This window comes from Coregonus clupeaformis, chromosome 33 (genome assembly GCF_020615455.1).
Source record: "Coregonus clupeaformis isolate EN_2021a chromosome 33, ASM2061545v1, whole genome shotgun sequence".
In the NCBI taxonomy this organism is placed as follows: Eukaryota; Metazoa; Chordata; class Actinopteri; order Salmoniformes; family Salmonidae; genus Coregonus; species Coregonus clupeaformis.
This window is the reverse complement of record NC_059224.1, coordinates 4,158,944-4,175,504: the sequence shown is the minus strand read 5'-3', so window position 1 is coordinate 4,175,504 and position 16,561 is coordinate 4,158,944. Positions and strand designations below refer to the sequence as shown.

Genomic DNA, 16,561 nt, shown 5'->3' with positions numbered 1-16,561 from the left:
CTGTTCACCCATGACTGTGTGGTCAAGCACGCCTCCAACTCAATCATCAAGTTTGCAGATGACACAACAGTAGTAGGCTTGATTACCAACAATGACGAGACCGCCTACAGGGAGGAGGTGAGGGCTCTGGGAGTGTGGTGCCAGGAAAGTAACCTCTCACTCAACATCAACAAAACAAAGGAGATGATCGTGGACTTCAGGAAACAGCAGAGGGTGCACCCCCCTATCCACATCGACGGGACCGCAGTGGAGAAGGTGGAAAGCTTCAAGTTCCTTGGCGTACATATCACCGACAAACTGAAATGGTCCACCCACGCAGACAGTGTGGTGAAGAAGGCGCAACAGAGCCTCTTCAACCTCAGGAGACTGAAGAAATTCGGCTTAGCACCTAAAACCCTCACAAACTTTTACAGATGCACAATTGAGAGCATCCTGTCGGGCTGTATCACCGCCTGGTACGGCAACTGCACCGCCCGCAACCGCAGGGCTCTCCAGAGGGTGGTGCGGTCTGCCGAACGCATTACCGGGGGAAAACTACCCGCCCTCCAAGACACATACAGCACCCGATGTCACAGGAAGGCCAAAAAGATCATCAAGGACATCAACCACCTGAGCCACTGCCTGTTCACCCCGCTATCATCCAGAAGGAGAGGTCAGTACAGGTGCATCAAAGCTGGGACCGAGAGAATGAAAAACAGCTTCTATCTCAAGGCCATCAGACTGTTAAATAGCCATCACTAGCACATTAGAGGCTGCTGCTGCCTATTGAAATCACTGGCCACTTTAAGAAATGGAACACTAGTCACTTTAATAATGTTTACATATCTTGCACTACTCATCTCATATGTATATACTGCATTCTATTCTATAATATTCTACTGTATCTTAGTCCATGCCGCTCTGTCATTGCTTGTCCATATATGTATATATTCTTAATTCCATTCCTTACTTAGTTTTGTGTGTATTGGGTATATGTTGTGAAATAGTTAGATATTACTTGTTAGATATTACTGTACTGTCGGAGCTAGAAGCACAAGCATTTCGCTACACCCACTATAACATCTGCTAAACACGTGTATGTGACAAATAACATTTGATTTGATTTGATGTATATACTGTATTCTATTCTACTGTATTCTAGTCAATGCCACTCCGACATTGCTTGTCCTAATATTTATACATTTCTTAATTCCATTCTTTTACTTTTAGATTTGTGTGTTTTGTTGTGAATTGTTAGATACTACTGCACTGTTGGAGCTAGGAACACAAGCATTTTGCTACACCCGCAATAGCATTTGCTGAATATGTGTATGTGACCAATAAAATTTGATTTGATTTGGATTAACAATCTTGAAGAATCCATTTGAGATATCCAAACTGGTGGAGAAAGTGCTGTGCAAAGTGAAGGCTGTGAGGATCACGAGAGGCAGGCTTGTTTTGTTTTTTTGTGCTTCTGCAGATCAGAAGGAACATGTGTTGTGTCTTAATCAATTTGATAAGTTTGAAGTGTTGTGTGTGTCGCTTCGGAACAGGGCACCCCTTAAGGGGGTTATATCTGGCGTTTCGTGGGAAGTTGATTTGGAAGAGGAACACGTCGGATGAATCGAGTGGTGAACGGGGAAAAAGTGAAGAGTTTATCTGTTTCTTTTGTTTTTTGAAATGGAGTCTCTCCCTAATGAAGTGCGGTTAGGGTATATTAACTACAGATGTAGAGCATTTATCCCAAGAACAATGCAGTGTGAACATTGTAAAGCTTTTGGTCATGTAGAAAGTGTTTGCAGAAGGGAGAAGCCGAGATGTCCAAGTTGTGGAAATGATCATATTAAGTGTTATAAAGTGATGACAATGTGACATGTTATAATTGCGGTAGGAATCATGAAGCCACGTCTTCTGGATGCCCCACAAGGGTGAAAGAGGATGAGGTGGCCCTAGTCAGGGTTGTCCAGAGCATTTCATATGCAGCAGCTGTGAAAAGGGTTTGAATGTTGCACCAGAAGAGCCCATGGTGGTGGATAGGCCTTCACTGCAGGCTGCAGGGGTTGTCTTACACCAAGAGGATCCTGACATTTTAAAGGTTAAAAAGGTGGACTTTGTGGCCTTTATCGCAATGGTGATAAATTACACTGCCAAGGTGGAGAAAAGATGTAGGAAGATTGAAATCATTGTGATTGCGGCGGAGCGGTTCCTGGGGATGAACATTTCACAGCGAAGGAGTTACATGGAATATTGTCACAAGCCGTACCACCTTCTCAGGTCCTAGAGCCTGGAAAGGGAGATATGGAGAACTAAAAGAAGGAAGTAGTGGGAGTTTTGTTTGTTTTGACAATGTACTATTTTTATTAGGGTGGATTGTTAGAATCACTAACTATGGATTTATTTATTTTTATTTATTTTTTGGTTTCAAACCGTCCAGTTAGTGGCGGCAATACAACTTTTGGATGTAGTCAGCCATAAAACCCACAGAAGAAGAAGAAGAAGAAGAAGAAGAAGAGCGTCCATTACGTCATTCAGGCAGGTGCTTTTTTTACTTGCAGTTTTCAGACAACACTATAAAGCAGCAGCCCGTTTAGCACTTGCATCATAGCCTTTATAGTTGATGCACATCGATAACGCTAACATTTAATTCAATAAGCCAATATTCAGTCGCCCGAATAGAATAACATTTGGTGCTTTGCAATTGGAGCCTGCTGTATATAAACGGGACTTCCATGTATATGTCCGTGCTGTAGAAGGAAAAGAGAGCCCTTTGCACCGAGCAGAAAAGAAGGTACGTTGACAGCTAAGTTGGCTAAGTCTTTTTAAATGTCCGCATTCCAAAACGACGACATTTTATCATTTTACATCTCAATCTCGACCATTATGCATGAATATGAACGTCTCCCCGTGACAGTGTTATTGTTAACTGACAGACAGCAGTCGCTTCGAGGCTAGTAGCTAACAGCTGATTATGAACGTCATAATATCAGCATTTTGCATTAGCCGACCGGCTACCGAGCTACGGCATAGTGGTATATTGGTTACATTCCGTGGGAGGTCGGTCGACGTGACCGCTGTTATTTAGATGTAGTTTGTGTCCAGTATCTGATAGTTAGCTACATTACATCGTCATAACTGTCATACTGTCAAGTCGTTTTTATCTCGTTGCAATATGTTGTGTGCGGCAGAAGTAGCCCTAATGCGTGCAGCTTTGAGTGGGTTTTGCTTTAGCGGTCGTTTCGTTTAGAGCTGTCTCTTCTCCACACGGTAGCAATAACACCGGACTAGGAGCTGTCTCTTCTCGACACGGTAGCAATAACACCGGACTAGGAGCTGTCTCTTCTCCACACGGTAGCAATAACACCGGACTAGGAGCTGTCTCTTCTCGACACGGTAGCAATAACACCGGACTAGGAGCTGTCTCTTCTCGACACGGTAGCAATAACACCGGACTAGGAGCTGTCTCTTCTCCACACGGTAGCAATAACACCGGACTAGGAGCTGTCTCTTCTCGACACGGTAGCAATAACACCGACTAGGAGCTGTCTCTTCTCGACACGGTAGCAATAACACCGGACTAGGAGCTGTCTCTTCTCGACACGGTAGCAATAACACCGGACTAGGAGCTGTCTCTTCTCGACACGGTAGCAATAACACCGGACTAGGAGCTGTCTCTTCTCGACACGGTAGCAATAACACCGGACTAGGAGCTGTCTCTTCTCGACACGGTAGCAATAACACCGGACTAGGAGCTGTCTCTTCTCGACACGGTAGCAATAACACCGACTAGGAGCTGTCTCTTCTCGACACGGTAGCAATAACACCGGACTAGGAGCTGTCTCTTCTCGACACGGTAGCAATAACACCGGACTAGGAGCTGTCTCTTCCGACACGGTAGCAATAACACCGGACTAGGAGCTGTCTCTTCTCGACACGGTAGCAATAACACCGGACTAGGAGCTGTCTCTTCTCGACACGGTAGCAACAACACCGGACTAGGAGCTGTCTCTTCTCGACACGGTAGCAACAACACCGGACTAGGAGCTGTCTCTTCTCGACACGGTAGCAACAACACCGACTAGGAGCTGTCTCTTCTCGACACGGTAGCAATAACACCGGACTAGGAGCTGTCTCTTCTCGACACGGTAGCAATAACACCGGACTAGGAGCTGTCTCTTCTCCACACGGTAGCAACAACACCGGACTAGGAGCTGTCTCTTCTCGACACGGTAGCAATAACACCGGACTAGGAGCTGTCTCTTCTCCACACGGTAGCAATAACACCGGACTAGGAGCTGTCTCTTCTCGACACGGTAGCAATAACACCGGACTAGGAGCTGTCTCTTCTCGACACGGTAGCAATAACACCGGACTAGGAGCTGTCTCTTCTCGACACGGTAGCAACAACACCGGACTAGGAGCTGTCTCTTCTCGACACGGTAGCAACAACACCGGACTAGGAGCTGTCTCTTCTCCACACGGTAGCAATAACACCGGACTAGGAGCTGTCTCTTCTCGACACGGTAGCAATAACACCGACTAGGAGCTGTCTCTTCTCGACACGGTAGCAATAACACCGGACTAGGAGCTGTCTCTTCTCCACACGGTAGCAACAACACCGGACTAGGAGCTGTCTCTTCTCGACACGGTAGCAATAACACCGGACTAGGAGCTGTCTCTTCTCCACACGGTAGCAATAACACCGGACTAGGAGCTGTCTCTTCTCGACACGGTAGCAATAACACCGGACTAGGAGCTGTCTCTTCTCCACACGGTAGCAATAACACCGGACTAGGAGCTGTCTCTTCTCCACACGGTAGCAATAACACCGGACTAGGAGCTGTCTCTTCTCCACACGGTAGCAACAACACCGGACTAGGAGCTGTCTCTTCTCGACACGGTAGCAATAACACCGGACTAGGAGCTGTCTCTTCTCCACACGGTAGCAATAACACCGGACTAGGAGCTGTCTCTTCTCCACACGGTAGCAATAACACCGGACTAGGAGCTGTCTCTTCTCCACACGGTAGCAATAACACCGGACTAGGAGCTGTCTCTTCTCCACACGGTAGCAATAACACCGGACTAGGAGCTGTCTCTTCTCCACACGGTAGCAATAACACCGGACTAGGAGCTGTCTCTTCTCCACACGGTAGCAATAACACCGGACTAGGAGCTGTCTCTTCTCGACACGGTAGCAATAACACCGGACTAGGAGCTGTCTCTTCTCGACACGGTAGCAATAACACCGGACTAGGAGCTGTCTCTTCTCGACACGGTAGCAATAACACCGGACTAGGAGCTGTCTCTTCTCCACACGGTAGCAATAACACCGGACTAGGAGCTGTCTCTTCTCGACACGGTAGCAATAACACCGGACTAGGAGCTGTCTCTTCTCGACACGGTAGCAATAACACCGGACTAGGAGCTGTCTCTTCTCCACACGGTAGCAATAACACCGGACTAGGAGCTGTCTCTTCTCCACACGGTAGCAACAACACCGGACTAGGAGCTGTCTCTTCTCCACACGGTAGCAATAACACCGGACTAGGAGCTGTCTCTTCTCCACACGGTAGCAATAACACCGGACTAGGAGCTGTCTCTTCTCGACACGGTAGCAACAACACCGGACTAGGAGCTGTCTCTTCTCGACACGGTAGCAATAACACCGGACTAGGAGCTGTCTCTTCTCGACACGGTAGCAATAACACCGGACTAGGAGCTGTCTCTTCTCGACACGGTAGCAATAACACCGGACTAGGAGCTGTCTCTTCTCCACACGGTAGCAATAACACCGGACTAGGAGCTGTCTCTTCTCGACACGGTAGCAATAACACCGGACTAGGAGCTGTCTCTTCTCGACACGGTAGCAATAACACCGGACTAGGAGCTGTCTCTTCTCGACACGGTAGCAATAACACCGGACTAGGAGCTGTCTCTTCTCGACACGGTAGCAATAACACCGGACTAGGAGCTGTCTCTTCTCCACACGGTAGCAATAACACCGGACTAGGAGCTGTCTCTTCTCGACACGGTAGCAATAACACCGGACTAGGAGCTGTCTCTTCTCCACACGGTAGCAATAACACCGGACTAGGAGCTGTCTCTTCTCGACACGGTAGCAATAACACCGGACTAGGAGCTGTCTCTTCTCGACACGGTAGCAATAACACCGGACTAGGAGCTGTCTCTTCTCGACACGGTAGCAATAACACCGGACTAGGAGCTGTCTCTTCTCCACACGGTAGCAATAACACCGGACTAGGAGCTGTCTCTTCTCGACACGGTAGCAATAACACCGGACTAGGAGCTGTCTCTTCTCGACACGGTAGCAATAACACCGGACTAGGAGCTGTCTCTTCTCGACACGGTAGCAATAACACCGGACTAGGAGCTGTCTCTTCTCGACACGGTAGCAATAACACCGGACTAGGAGCTGTCTCTTCTCGACACGGTAGCAATAACACCGGACTAGGAGCTGTCTCTTCTCGACACGGTAGCAATAACACCGGACTAGGAGCTGTCTCTTCTCCACACGGTAGCAATAACACCGGACTAGGAGCTGTCTCTTCTCGACACGGTAGCAATAACACCGGACTAGGAGCTGTCTCTTCTCGACACGGTAGCAATAACACCGACTAGGAGCTGTCTCTTCTCGACACGGTAGCAATAACACCGGACTAGGAGCTGTCTCTTCTCGACACGGTAGCAATAACACCGGACTAGGAGCTGTCTCTTCTCGACACGGTAGCAATAACACCGGACTAGGAGCTGTCTCTTCTCGACACGGTAGCAATAACACCGGACTAGGAGCTGTCTCTTCTCCACACGGTAGCAATAACACCGGACTAGGAGCTGTCTCTTCTCGACACGGTAGCAATAACACCGGACTAGGAGCTGTCTCTTCTCGACACGGTAGCAATAACACCGGACTAGGAGCTGTCTCTTCTCCACACGGTAGCAATAACACCGGACTAGGAGCTGTCTCTTCTCGACACGGTAGCAATAACACCGGACTAGGAGCTGTCTCTTCTCGACACGGTAGCAATAACACCGGACTAGGAGCTGTCTCTTCTCGACACGGTAGCAATAACACCGGACTAGGAGCTGTCTCTTCTCGACACGGTAGCAATAACACCGACTAGGAGCTGTCTCTTCTCGACACGGTAGCAATAACACCGACTAGGAGCTGTCTCTTCTCGACACGGTAGCAATAACACCGGACTAGGAGCTGTCTCTTCTCGACACGGTAGCAATAACACCGGACTAGGAGCTGTCTCTTCTCGACACGGTAGCAATAACACCGGACTAGGAGCTGTCTCTTCTCGACACGGTAGCAACAACACCGGACTAGGAGCTGTCTCTTCTCGACACGGTAGCAATAACACCGGACTAGGAGCTGTCTCTTCTCCACACGGTAGCAATAACACCGGACTAGGAGCTGTCTCTTCTCCACACGGTAGCAATAACACCGGACTAGGAGCTGTCTCTTCTCCACACGGTAGCAATAACACCGGACTAGGAGCTGTCTCTTCTCCACACGGTAGCAATAACACCGGACTAGGAGCTGTCTCTTCTCCACACGGTAGCAATAACACCGGACTAGGAGCTGTCTCTTCTCCACACGGTAGCAATAACACCGGACTAGAGCTGTCTCTTCTCGACACGGTAGCAATAACACCGGACTAGGAGCTGTCTCTTCTCCACACGGTAGCAATAACACCGGACTAGGAGCTGTCTCTTCTCGACACGGTAGCAATAACACCGGACTAGGAGCTGTCTCTTCTCGACACGGTAGCAATAACACCGGACTAGGAGCTGTCTCTTCTCCACACGGTAGCAATAACACCGGACTAGGAGCTGTCTCTTCTCCACACGGTAGCAATAACACCGGACTAGGAGCTGTCTCTTCTCGACACGGTAGCAATAACACCGGACTAGGAGCTGTCTCTTCTCGACACGGTAGCAATAACACCGGACTAGGAGCTGTCTCTTCTCGACACGGTAGCAATAACACCGGACTAGGAGCTGTCTCTTCTCGACACGGTAGCAATAACACCGGACTAGGAGCTGTCTCTTCTCGACACGGTAGCAATAACACCGGACTAGGAGCTGTCTCTTCTCGACACGGTAGCAATAACACCGGACTAGGAGCTGTCTCTTCTCGACACGGTAGCAATAACACCGGACTAGGAGCTGTCTCTTCTCCACACGGTAGCAATAACACCGGACTAGGAGCTGTCTCTTCTCGACACGGTAGCAATAACACCGGACTAGGAGCTGTCTCTTCTCGACACGGTAGCAATAACACCGGACTAGGAGCTGTCTCTTCTCCACACGGTAGCAATAACACCGGACTAGGAGCTGTCTCTTCTCGACACGGTAGCAATAACACCGGACTAGGAGCTGTCTCTTCTCGACACGGTAGCAATAACACCGGACTAGGAGCTGTCTCTTCCGACACGGTAGCAATAACACCGGACTAGGAGCTGTCTCTTCTCGACACGGTAGCAATAACACCGGACTAGGAGCTGTCTCTTCTCGACACGGTAGCAATAACACCGGACTAGGAGCTGTCTCTTCTCGACACGGTAGCAATAACACCGGACTAGGAGCTGTCTCTTCTCGACACGGTAGCAATAACACCGGACTAGGAGCTGTCTCTTCTCGACACGGTAGCAATAACACCGGACTAGGAGCTGTCTCTTCTCGACACGGTAGCAATAACACCGGACTAGGAGCTGTCTCTTCTCGACACGGTAGCAATAACACCGGACTAGGAGCTGTCTCTTCTCCACACGGTAGCAATAACACCGGACTAGGAGCTGTCTCTTCTCGACACGGTAGCAATAACACCGGACTAGGAGCTGTCTCTTCTCCACACGGTAGCAATAACACCGACTAGGAGCTGTCTCTTCTCGACACGGTAGCAATAACACCGGACTAGGAGCTGTCTCTTCTCGACACGGTAGCAATAACACCGGACTAGGAGCTGTCTCTTCTCGACACGGTAGCAATAACACCGGACTAGGAGCTGTCTCTTCTCGACACGGTAGCAATAACACCGGACTAGGAGCTGTCTCTTCTCCACACGGTAGCAATAACACCGGACTAGGAGCTGTCTCTTCTCGACACGGTAGCAATAACACCGGACTAGGAGCTGTCTCTTCTCCACACGGTAGCAATAACACCGGACTAGGAGCTGTCTCTTCTCGACACGGTAGCAATAACACCGGACTAGGAGCTGTCTCTTCTCGACACGGTAGCAATAACACCGGACTAGGAGCTGTCTCTTCTCGACACGGTAGCAATAACACCGGACTAGGAGCTGTCTCTTCTCGACACGGTAGCAATAACACCGGACTAGGAGCTGTCTCTTCTCGACACGGTAGCAATAACACCGGACTAGGAGCTGTCTCTTCTCGACACGGTAGCAATAACACCGGACTAGGAGCTGTCTCTTCTCGACACGGTAGCAATAACACCGGACTAGGAGCTGTCTCTTCTCCAAGCACATAGGCTAGGCTACTGTAGCAAGTGACCGGAGTGTTTGGAAACAAGCCTACAAGGGTACATAGCAAAGTGCATGAAGACACACTACTGGTCACTCACTACTGGTCACTCACTACTGGTCACTCACTACTGGTCACTCACTACTGCCTATATCCACCATAGCACTACAGTGCTATGAAAAAGTATTTGCCCCCTTTCTAATTTTCTCTACTTTTGCATATTTGTGATACTGAATGTTATCAGATCTTCAACCAAAACCTAATTATTAGATAAAGGGAACATAAGTGAACAAATAACACAACAACTACATATTTTATTTCATAAACAAAGTTATGCAACACCCAATTCCCCTGTGTGAAAAAGTAATTGCCCCCTTACACTCAATAACTGGTTGTGCGAAAACCAAACTCTGCATTCCACAGTAAGAACATCATACCAAAGGTCAAGCATGGTGGTGGTGGTGGTGTGATGGTTTGGGGATACTTTGCTGCCTCAGGACCTGGACGACTTGCCTTAATAGAAGGAACCATGAATTCTGCTCTGTATCAGAGAATTCTACAGGAGAATGTCAGACCATCCGTCTGTGAGCTGAAGCTGAAGCGCAGCTGGGTCATGCAGCAAGACAATGATCCAAAACACACAATCAAGTCTACATGAAAATTGCTAAAAAGCAACAAATTGGAAGTTTTGGAATGGCCTAGTCAAAGTCCAGACCTAATCCCAATTGAGATGTTGTGGCAGGACTTGAAACGAGCAGTTCATGCTTGAAAACCCACACGTCACTGAGTTAAAGCAGTTCTGCATGGAAGAGTGGGCCAAAATTCCTCCACAGCGACGTGAGAGACTGATCAACAACTACAGGAAGCATTTGGTTGGAGTCATTGCAGCTAAAGGTGGCACAACCAGTTATTGAGTGTAAAGGGGGCAATTACTTTTTCACACAGGGGAATTGGGTGTTGCATAACTTTGTTTATGAAAGAAATGAAATAAATATGTAATTGTTGTGTTATTTGTTCACTTATGTTCCCTTTATCTAATATTAGGTTTTGGTTGAAGATCTGATAACATTCAGTATCACAAATATGCAAAAGTAGAAAAAATTAGAAAGGAGGCAAATACTTTTTCATAGCACTGTGTATTTCTCAGTGCCTACTATTGCAGGCGTTATGCTTTGGTTGTGTTCCTAAACTCCCTCTGGCTATCTACTCCGATTTCAGAGCACTCTCGTCTGACATGCTGACCATACCACTCGCGGCTTGCCTGCGATCAGGACATGCAAGTTGAAATATCAAAACAAACTCTGAACCAACTATATTAATTTGGGGACAGGTCGAAAAGCATTAAACATTTATGGCAATTTAGCTAGCTTTCTGTTGCTAGCTAATTTGGCCTGGGATATAAACATTGGGTTGTTATTTTACCTGAAATGCACACGGTCCTCTACTCCGACAATTAATCAACAGATAAAAGGGTAAACCGAGTTAGTTTCTAGCAATCTCTTTTCCTTCACTCTTCTTCTTTGGACTTTTAAATGGCGATTGGCAACCAACTTTATGGTGCATTACCCCCACCAACTGGACTCAAATGTGGACCTCAGTTCATCTTTCAATCACCCACGTGGGTATAGTGGGTACTCCTAAAAACCAATGAGGGGATGGGAGAGGCGGGACTTGCAGCGCGTCATGCGTCACAAAAAAAACCAAATTCTATTTTAGCGCCTGGCTACGCAGACGCTCGCGAGGAGTGTGGGTGCAATGATTGAATAGCATGTATGTGTACATTTATTTTGCAACGCTCGAGCACGTAACGTGAGAGGTGTGGTCAGCATGTAACTGTGCTGCTGGCAACAATTTAATTACGTTTTTTTTTGCCGACGTTTACTGACACCGGCCAATATTCAACGGGTGTTGAGCGTTATTCTGCTCACATGCTGACCACACTGCTCGCGCAAAATAAATGTACACATACATGCTATTCAATCATTGCACCCACACTCCTCGCGAGCGTCTGCGTAGCCAGGCGCTAAAATAGAATTTGGTTCTATTTGTGACGCTTGATGCGCTGCAAGTCCCGCCTCTCCCATCCCCTCATTGGTTTTTAGGAGCATATACCCACGTGGGTGATCGAAAGATGAACTGAGGTCCACACTCCAGTCCAGTCGGTGGGGGTAATGCACCATAAAGTTGGTTGCCAACCGCCAGATAAAGTCCAAAGAAGAAGACTGAAGGAGGAGAGATTGCTAGAAACTAACTCGGTTTACCCTTTTATCTGTGGATTAACAACCCAATGTTTATATCCCAGGACAAATTAGCTAACAACAGCAAGCTAGCTAGCTAAATTGCCATGAATGTTACGTGCGTTTCGACCTGTCCCCAAAGTAATATAGTTGGTTCAGAGTTCGTGTTTTTTAATTTTTTTTATTTCACCTTTTATTTAACCAGGTAAGCCAGTTGAGAACAGGTTCTCATTTACAACTGCGACCTGGCCAAGATAAAGCATAGTAGTGCAATAAAACAACAACACAGAGTTACATATGGGGTAAAAAACATAAAGTCAGAAATACAACAGAAAATATATATACAGTGTGTGCAAATGTAGCAAGTTATGGAGGTAAGGCAATAAATAGGCTATAGTGCAGAATAATTACAATAGTATTATGTGTCCTGATCGCGTTTGGTGTGGGTGGACAAAATCAACATATCATATAATATGGCATTTTTATATAATATGCCATTTAGCAGACACTTTTATCCAAAGCGACTTACAGTCATGTGCGCATACATTTTTACGTATGGGTGGTCCCGGGGATCGAACCCACTACCCTGGCATTACAAGCGCCATGCTCTACCAGCTGAGCTACAGAGGACCACAGTGTTATATGCGATGGCGCATGGTCGATCTAGTCAGCGTGTTACAGTCACCAACGCTCTGGATAACATGAAAACAGCCTAACCAGCTCTGCTAGGGCGAATAAAATGGTCAGAGTGAGCTGTTCTCTCATTTTTTTGTCAGGAATTAGCTAGCTAGCAAGCTAGCCAACGTTAGCCAGTTAGCTTGGGTGCTTGACTGCCGTTGTGAGGTCAGAACGCTCGGATCAACCCTACTCCTCGGCCAGAGCGTCCAGTGTGTGCGCTCTGAATGCTCAGAGAGCGAAACACTCTTAATTTACAAACGGACAATTTGACAACGCTCTTCATTTACGAACGCACAGAGCGCACTCTGAGCGCACTCTGGCACTCCAGGTTGAATTTACGAACACAGCCATTATCATTATCCTAATATTATCCTAACATAACCAGTCCATCCTGCAGTCTGTATATTATAGGGTGGTGTTGTGGAGCGTAATGCTGGGTTGCAGCTCACGAAGAGGAGGAGGCTGCTATCTGGGATGGCTTCTGACCTTAACCCTGACCCTGCCTCTGGCCTCCCTACAGATGGACCACCATGGACTCCAAGGTAGGGTCAAGGACCAGGGAGGATGGGCAGGGAGCATGTAGCAAATTCAAGAGATATATATTATTACATATACATGCCTATCCCTGTCAGGGCAGTGTTGGCCCCTCTTGTTGCAGGCTTTATGTTGCCTGTTGCCATTCTAACATGACCCTCTCCTCTCTTTACACCCCAGGCCACCCCCTCCATCCTAACCACCAGGCCACCAGAGGGGAGCGGTCTAAGCTGCTGCTGCTGTCCTTCGATGGGTTCCGCTGGGACTACGTGGACCGTGTCCCCACCCCTAACTTCCACGCCCTGATGGAGGAGGGGTCAAGAGTTGAGCAGGTTGAGAACGCCTACATCACAAAGACCTTCCCTGACCACTACACCCTGGTCACCGGGCTGCATGCCGAGACGCACGGCATCGTGGGTAACGAGATGTACGACCCCGACCTTAACGCCTCCTTCTCCATGGAGACGCATAGCGCCTATGAGCCACGCTGGTGGGCTGGGGCAGAGCCTCTGTGGGTGACCAATCAGAAGCAGGGTGGGCGGAGCGGCGGGGTGATGTGGCCGGGGTCGGACGTGGAGATCGGGGGGGCGTACCCGTCACGCTACGTTCCGTACAACGCATCGGTGAGTTTCGAGAGGCGCGTGGAGACGATGGTAGCCTGGCTGATGGGGGAGGGGCCAGGGGAGGGGGTTGGGTCTGTGCAGGGGGGTGTGGACTTTGGCGTGCTATACTGGGAGGAGCCTGACGAGAGCGGTCACAACCTGGGCCCAGAGAACCCTCTAATGGACGTGGTCATCGCTGATATAGACGACAAGCTCGGCTTCCTCCGCAACGAGCTGCGCAAGAAGGGTCTGTACCTACTGTCTATGTACATTATACAATATCAATAGTCGTAGAACAGGGGTGGCAAATGGTTTCTCTCAGGCCCCCCTTCCAGCATTTGGAACATCCCCTCCTGTGTCCATCTGTTTCTATGGACACAAGCAATGTTCATGACACAACTGTTTACGCCCCTCTTTTTGGCGGAGAGAAAATGTTGCAGCTTTAAAGCTTAGTTCCTGCAATTCTACACATTTTGTCTTGGGGTGCAGAGAACCTTTTGCAGTTTTAAAAACATATGTTCTTGCAGTTCTATTCATTTTGCCATGTCTAATGTGTACTCGTGATATTTGAGAGACTCAAACATTACTACAATATCTATGGGCTAGAAAACGTTAGCTGGCATGGGCAAGTTGATCTGGACATTTCTGACAAGTTATAAATATCTCTCTAAGGTCTGAAATGACTGACATGACAAGAGGAATACTGATGATGCATGACCCAATTTAGACATTTCACCTTGTGCAGTCTACTATTACAACTTTCAAGAGGAAGTTGAAAGCCGGACTGAGTTCCTTAAAACAATAAAATGTTTGGGGACAACTGATGTAGAACGTCTGGTCTGTATCTCTCTATAGAACCACTGATGTAGACTGTCTGGTCTGTATCTCTCTATAGAACCACTGATGTAGACTGTCTGGTCTGTATCTCTCTATAGAACCACTGATGTAGACTGTCTGGTCTGTATCTCTCTATAGAACCACTGATGTAGAATGTCTGGTCTGTATCTCTCTATAGAACCACTGATGTAGAACGTCTGGTCTGTATCTCTCTATAGAACCACTGATGTAGACTGTCTGGTCTGTATCTCTCTATAGAACCACTGATGTAGACTGTCTGGTCTGTATCTCTCTATAGAACCACTGATGTAGACTGTCTGGTCTGTATCTCTCTATAGAACCGAAGCCGGTCTGTTTCTTTAGGAAGATAACATATGAACTCTGGTCTAATCTTGAGACATGTAAATTAATCAATTTATCTAGAGACGCATGTAATTGATCAATTCATCAAATAAATATTTAATTATTGGTCAATTAAATGTAATTAATTAATTTTATTCTGACTGCATTCCTAGGTCTGTACGAGAGTGTGAACCTGATTGTGACCAGTGATCATGGCATGACCCAGTTGTCCATGGACAAGGTGATCGAGCTGGACCAATACCTAGACAGAGACCTCTACACCTGGGTGGACAAGAGCCCCGTGGTGGGAATACTACCGAGAGAAGGTAGGATACTGGGAATACTACCTAGAGAAGGTAGGATACTGGGAATACTACCTAGAGAAGGTAGGATACTGGGAATACTACCTAGAGAAGGTAGGGTACTGGGAATACTACCTAGAGAAGGTAGGATACTGGGAATACTACCTAGAGAAGGTAGGATACTGGGAATACTACCTAGAGAAGGTAGGATACTGGGAATACTACCTAGAGAAGGTAGGATACTGGGAATACTACCTAGAGAAGGTAGGATACTGGGAATACTACCTAGAGAAGGTAGGATACTGGGAATACCACCTAGAGAAGGTAGGATACTGGGAATACTACCTAGAGAAGGTAGGATACTGGGAATGCTACCTAGAGAAGGTAGGATACTGGGAATGCTACCTAGAGAAAGAAGGATACTGGGAATACTACCTAGAGAAGGTAGGATACTGGGAATACTACCTAGAGAAGGTAGGATACTGGGAATACTACCTAGAGAAGGTAGGATCCTGGGAATACTACCTAGAGAAGGTAGGATCCTGGGAATACTACATAGAGAAGGTAGGATCCTGGGAATACTACCTAGAGAAGGTAGGATCCTGGGAATACTACCTAGAGAAGGTAGGATCCTGCCTAGAGAAATAGTCTGTAACTGTCTGTTTTACCTGTCCTGTAGGTAAGTTAGAGGAGGTTTATAGTGCGCTGGTGGAGGCCAATCCCAACATGGTGGTGTATAGGAGGGAACAGATCCCTGACCGTTTCCACTACCGTCACAACAACAGGATCATGCCCATCATTATCGAGGCCAAGGAGGGCTGGACCATCACCCAGAACAGAACCACTGGACCACACATGTGTAAGGAAATACTATGTCAACTAAAACCGGTACTAACATGTGTAAGGAAATATTACAACACATAACCTGCCAAATTCCAATTTGAGATAGTAGTATTATAACTAAGACTTTCACAAGTTCAAATCATTAGGCTGTCAGTTGGACATTTGAGTTACCAATATTAGGATTCAGTCCACAATGACCGTGTAATTAACAGTAAACGTGTTCCAAGTGTGTTTTTAATGTTCTAAATGTGTTAATCCTGTTTTAACACGCTTCTCTCTCTCTGTATTTCACAGTGGGTAACCACGGCTATGACAACACCCTACCCAGCATGCACCCTGTCTTCGTGGCGCGTGGCCCCGCCTTCCGTCAGAACTACATGAAGAGTTCCATGCGTTCCGTTGACCTCTACCCCCTCATGTGTCACATCCTGTCTGTCCGGCCCCGCCCCAACAATGGTTCTCTAGCCCGGGTTAGGGACCTCCTCTCTGAGCCCTCCCCCCCCACACCCTCCACCCCCCTGGAGGGCAGATACCAGCCTTCCTTCGCCAACACCCTGGGCGTGGTCCTGGGGGTTGTCATGGTGACAGGGTTCCTGGTGGTTATCATCAAACAGATGACGCTCCGACAACTACCCAGCAGGCACTTCAGGAGCAGAGAGATGGCGCAGCCGCTACTACAGGAAGATCTACAGCTTTAG

At 47.7% G+C, this 16,561-nt stretch overlaps 1 protein-coding gene across 3 annotated transcripts; it reads left to right on the top strand.

Moving 5' to 3' along the window:
• Positions 1-2,491: 2,491 nt before the first annotated feature.
• On the top strand, positions 2,492-16,561 carry enpp5 (ectonucleotide pyrophosphatase/phosphodiesterase 5). Of its 3 annotated transcripts, none has more exons than XM_041859980.2 (6): positions 2,492-2,767; positions 12,815-12,945; positions 13,118-13,786; positions 14,892-15,044; positions 15,700-15,879; positions 16,158-16,561. In XM_041859980.2, the coding sequence occupies exons 2-6, from the start codon at positions 12,834-12,836 to the stop codon at positions 16,559-16,561; spliced, it is 1,518 nt and encodes a 505-aa protein (XP_041715914.1). In that variant the 5' UTR covers positions 2,492-2,767; positions 12,815-12,833. The 3 variants fall into 3 exon arrangements, with proteins under 3 accessions (XP_041715914.1, XP_041715912.1, XP_041715913.1); XM_041859978.2 differs by having other exon boundaries at positions 12,801-12,945; XM_041859979.2 differs by having other exon boundaries at positions 12,789-12,945.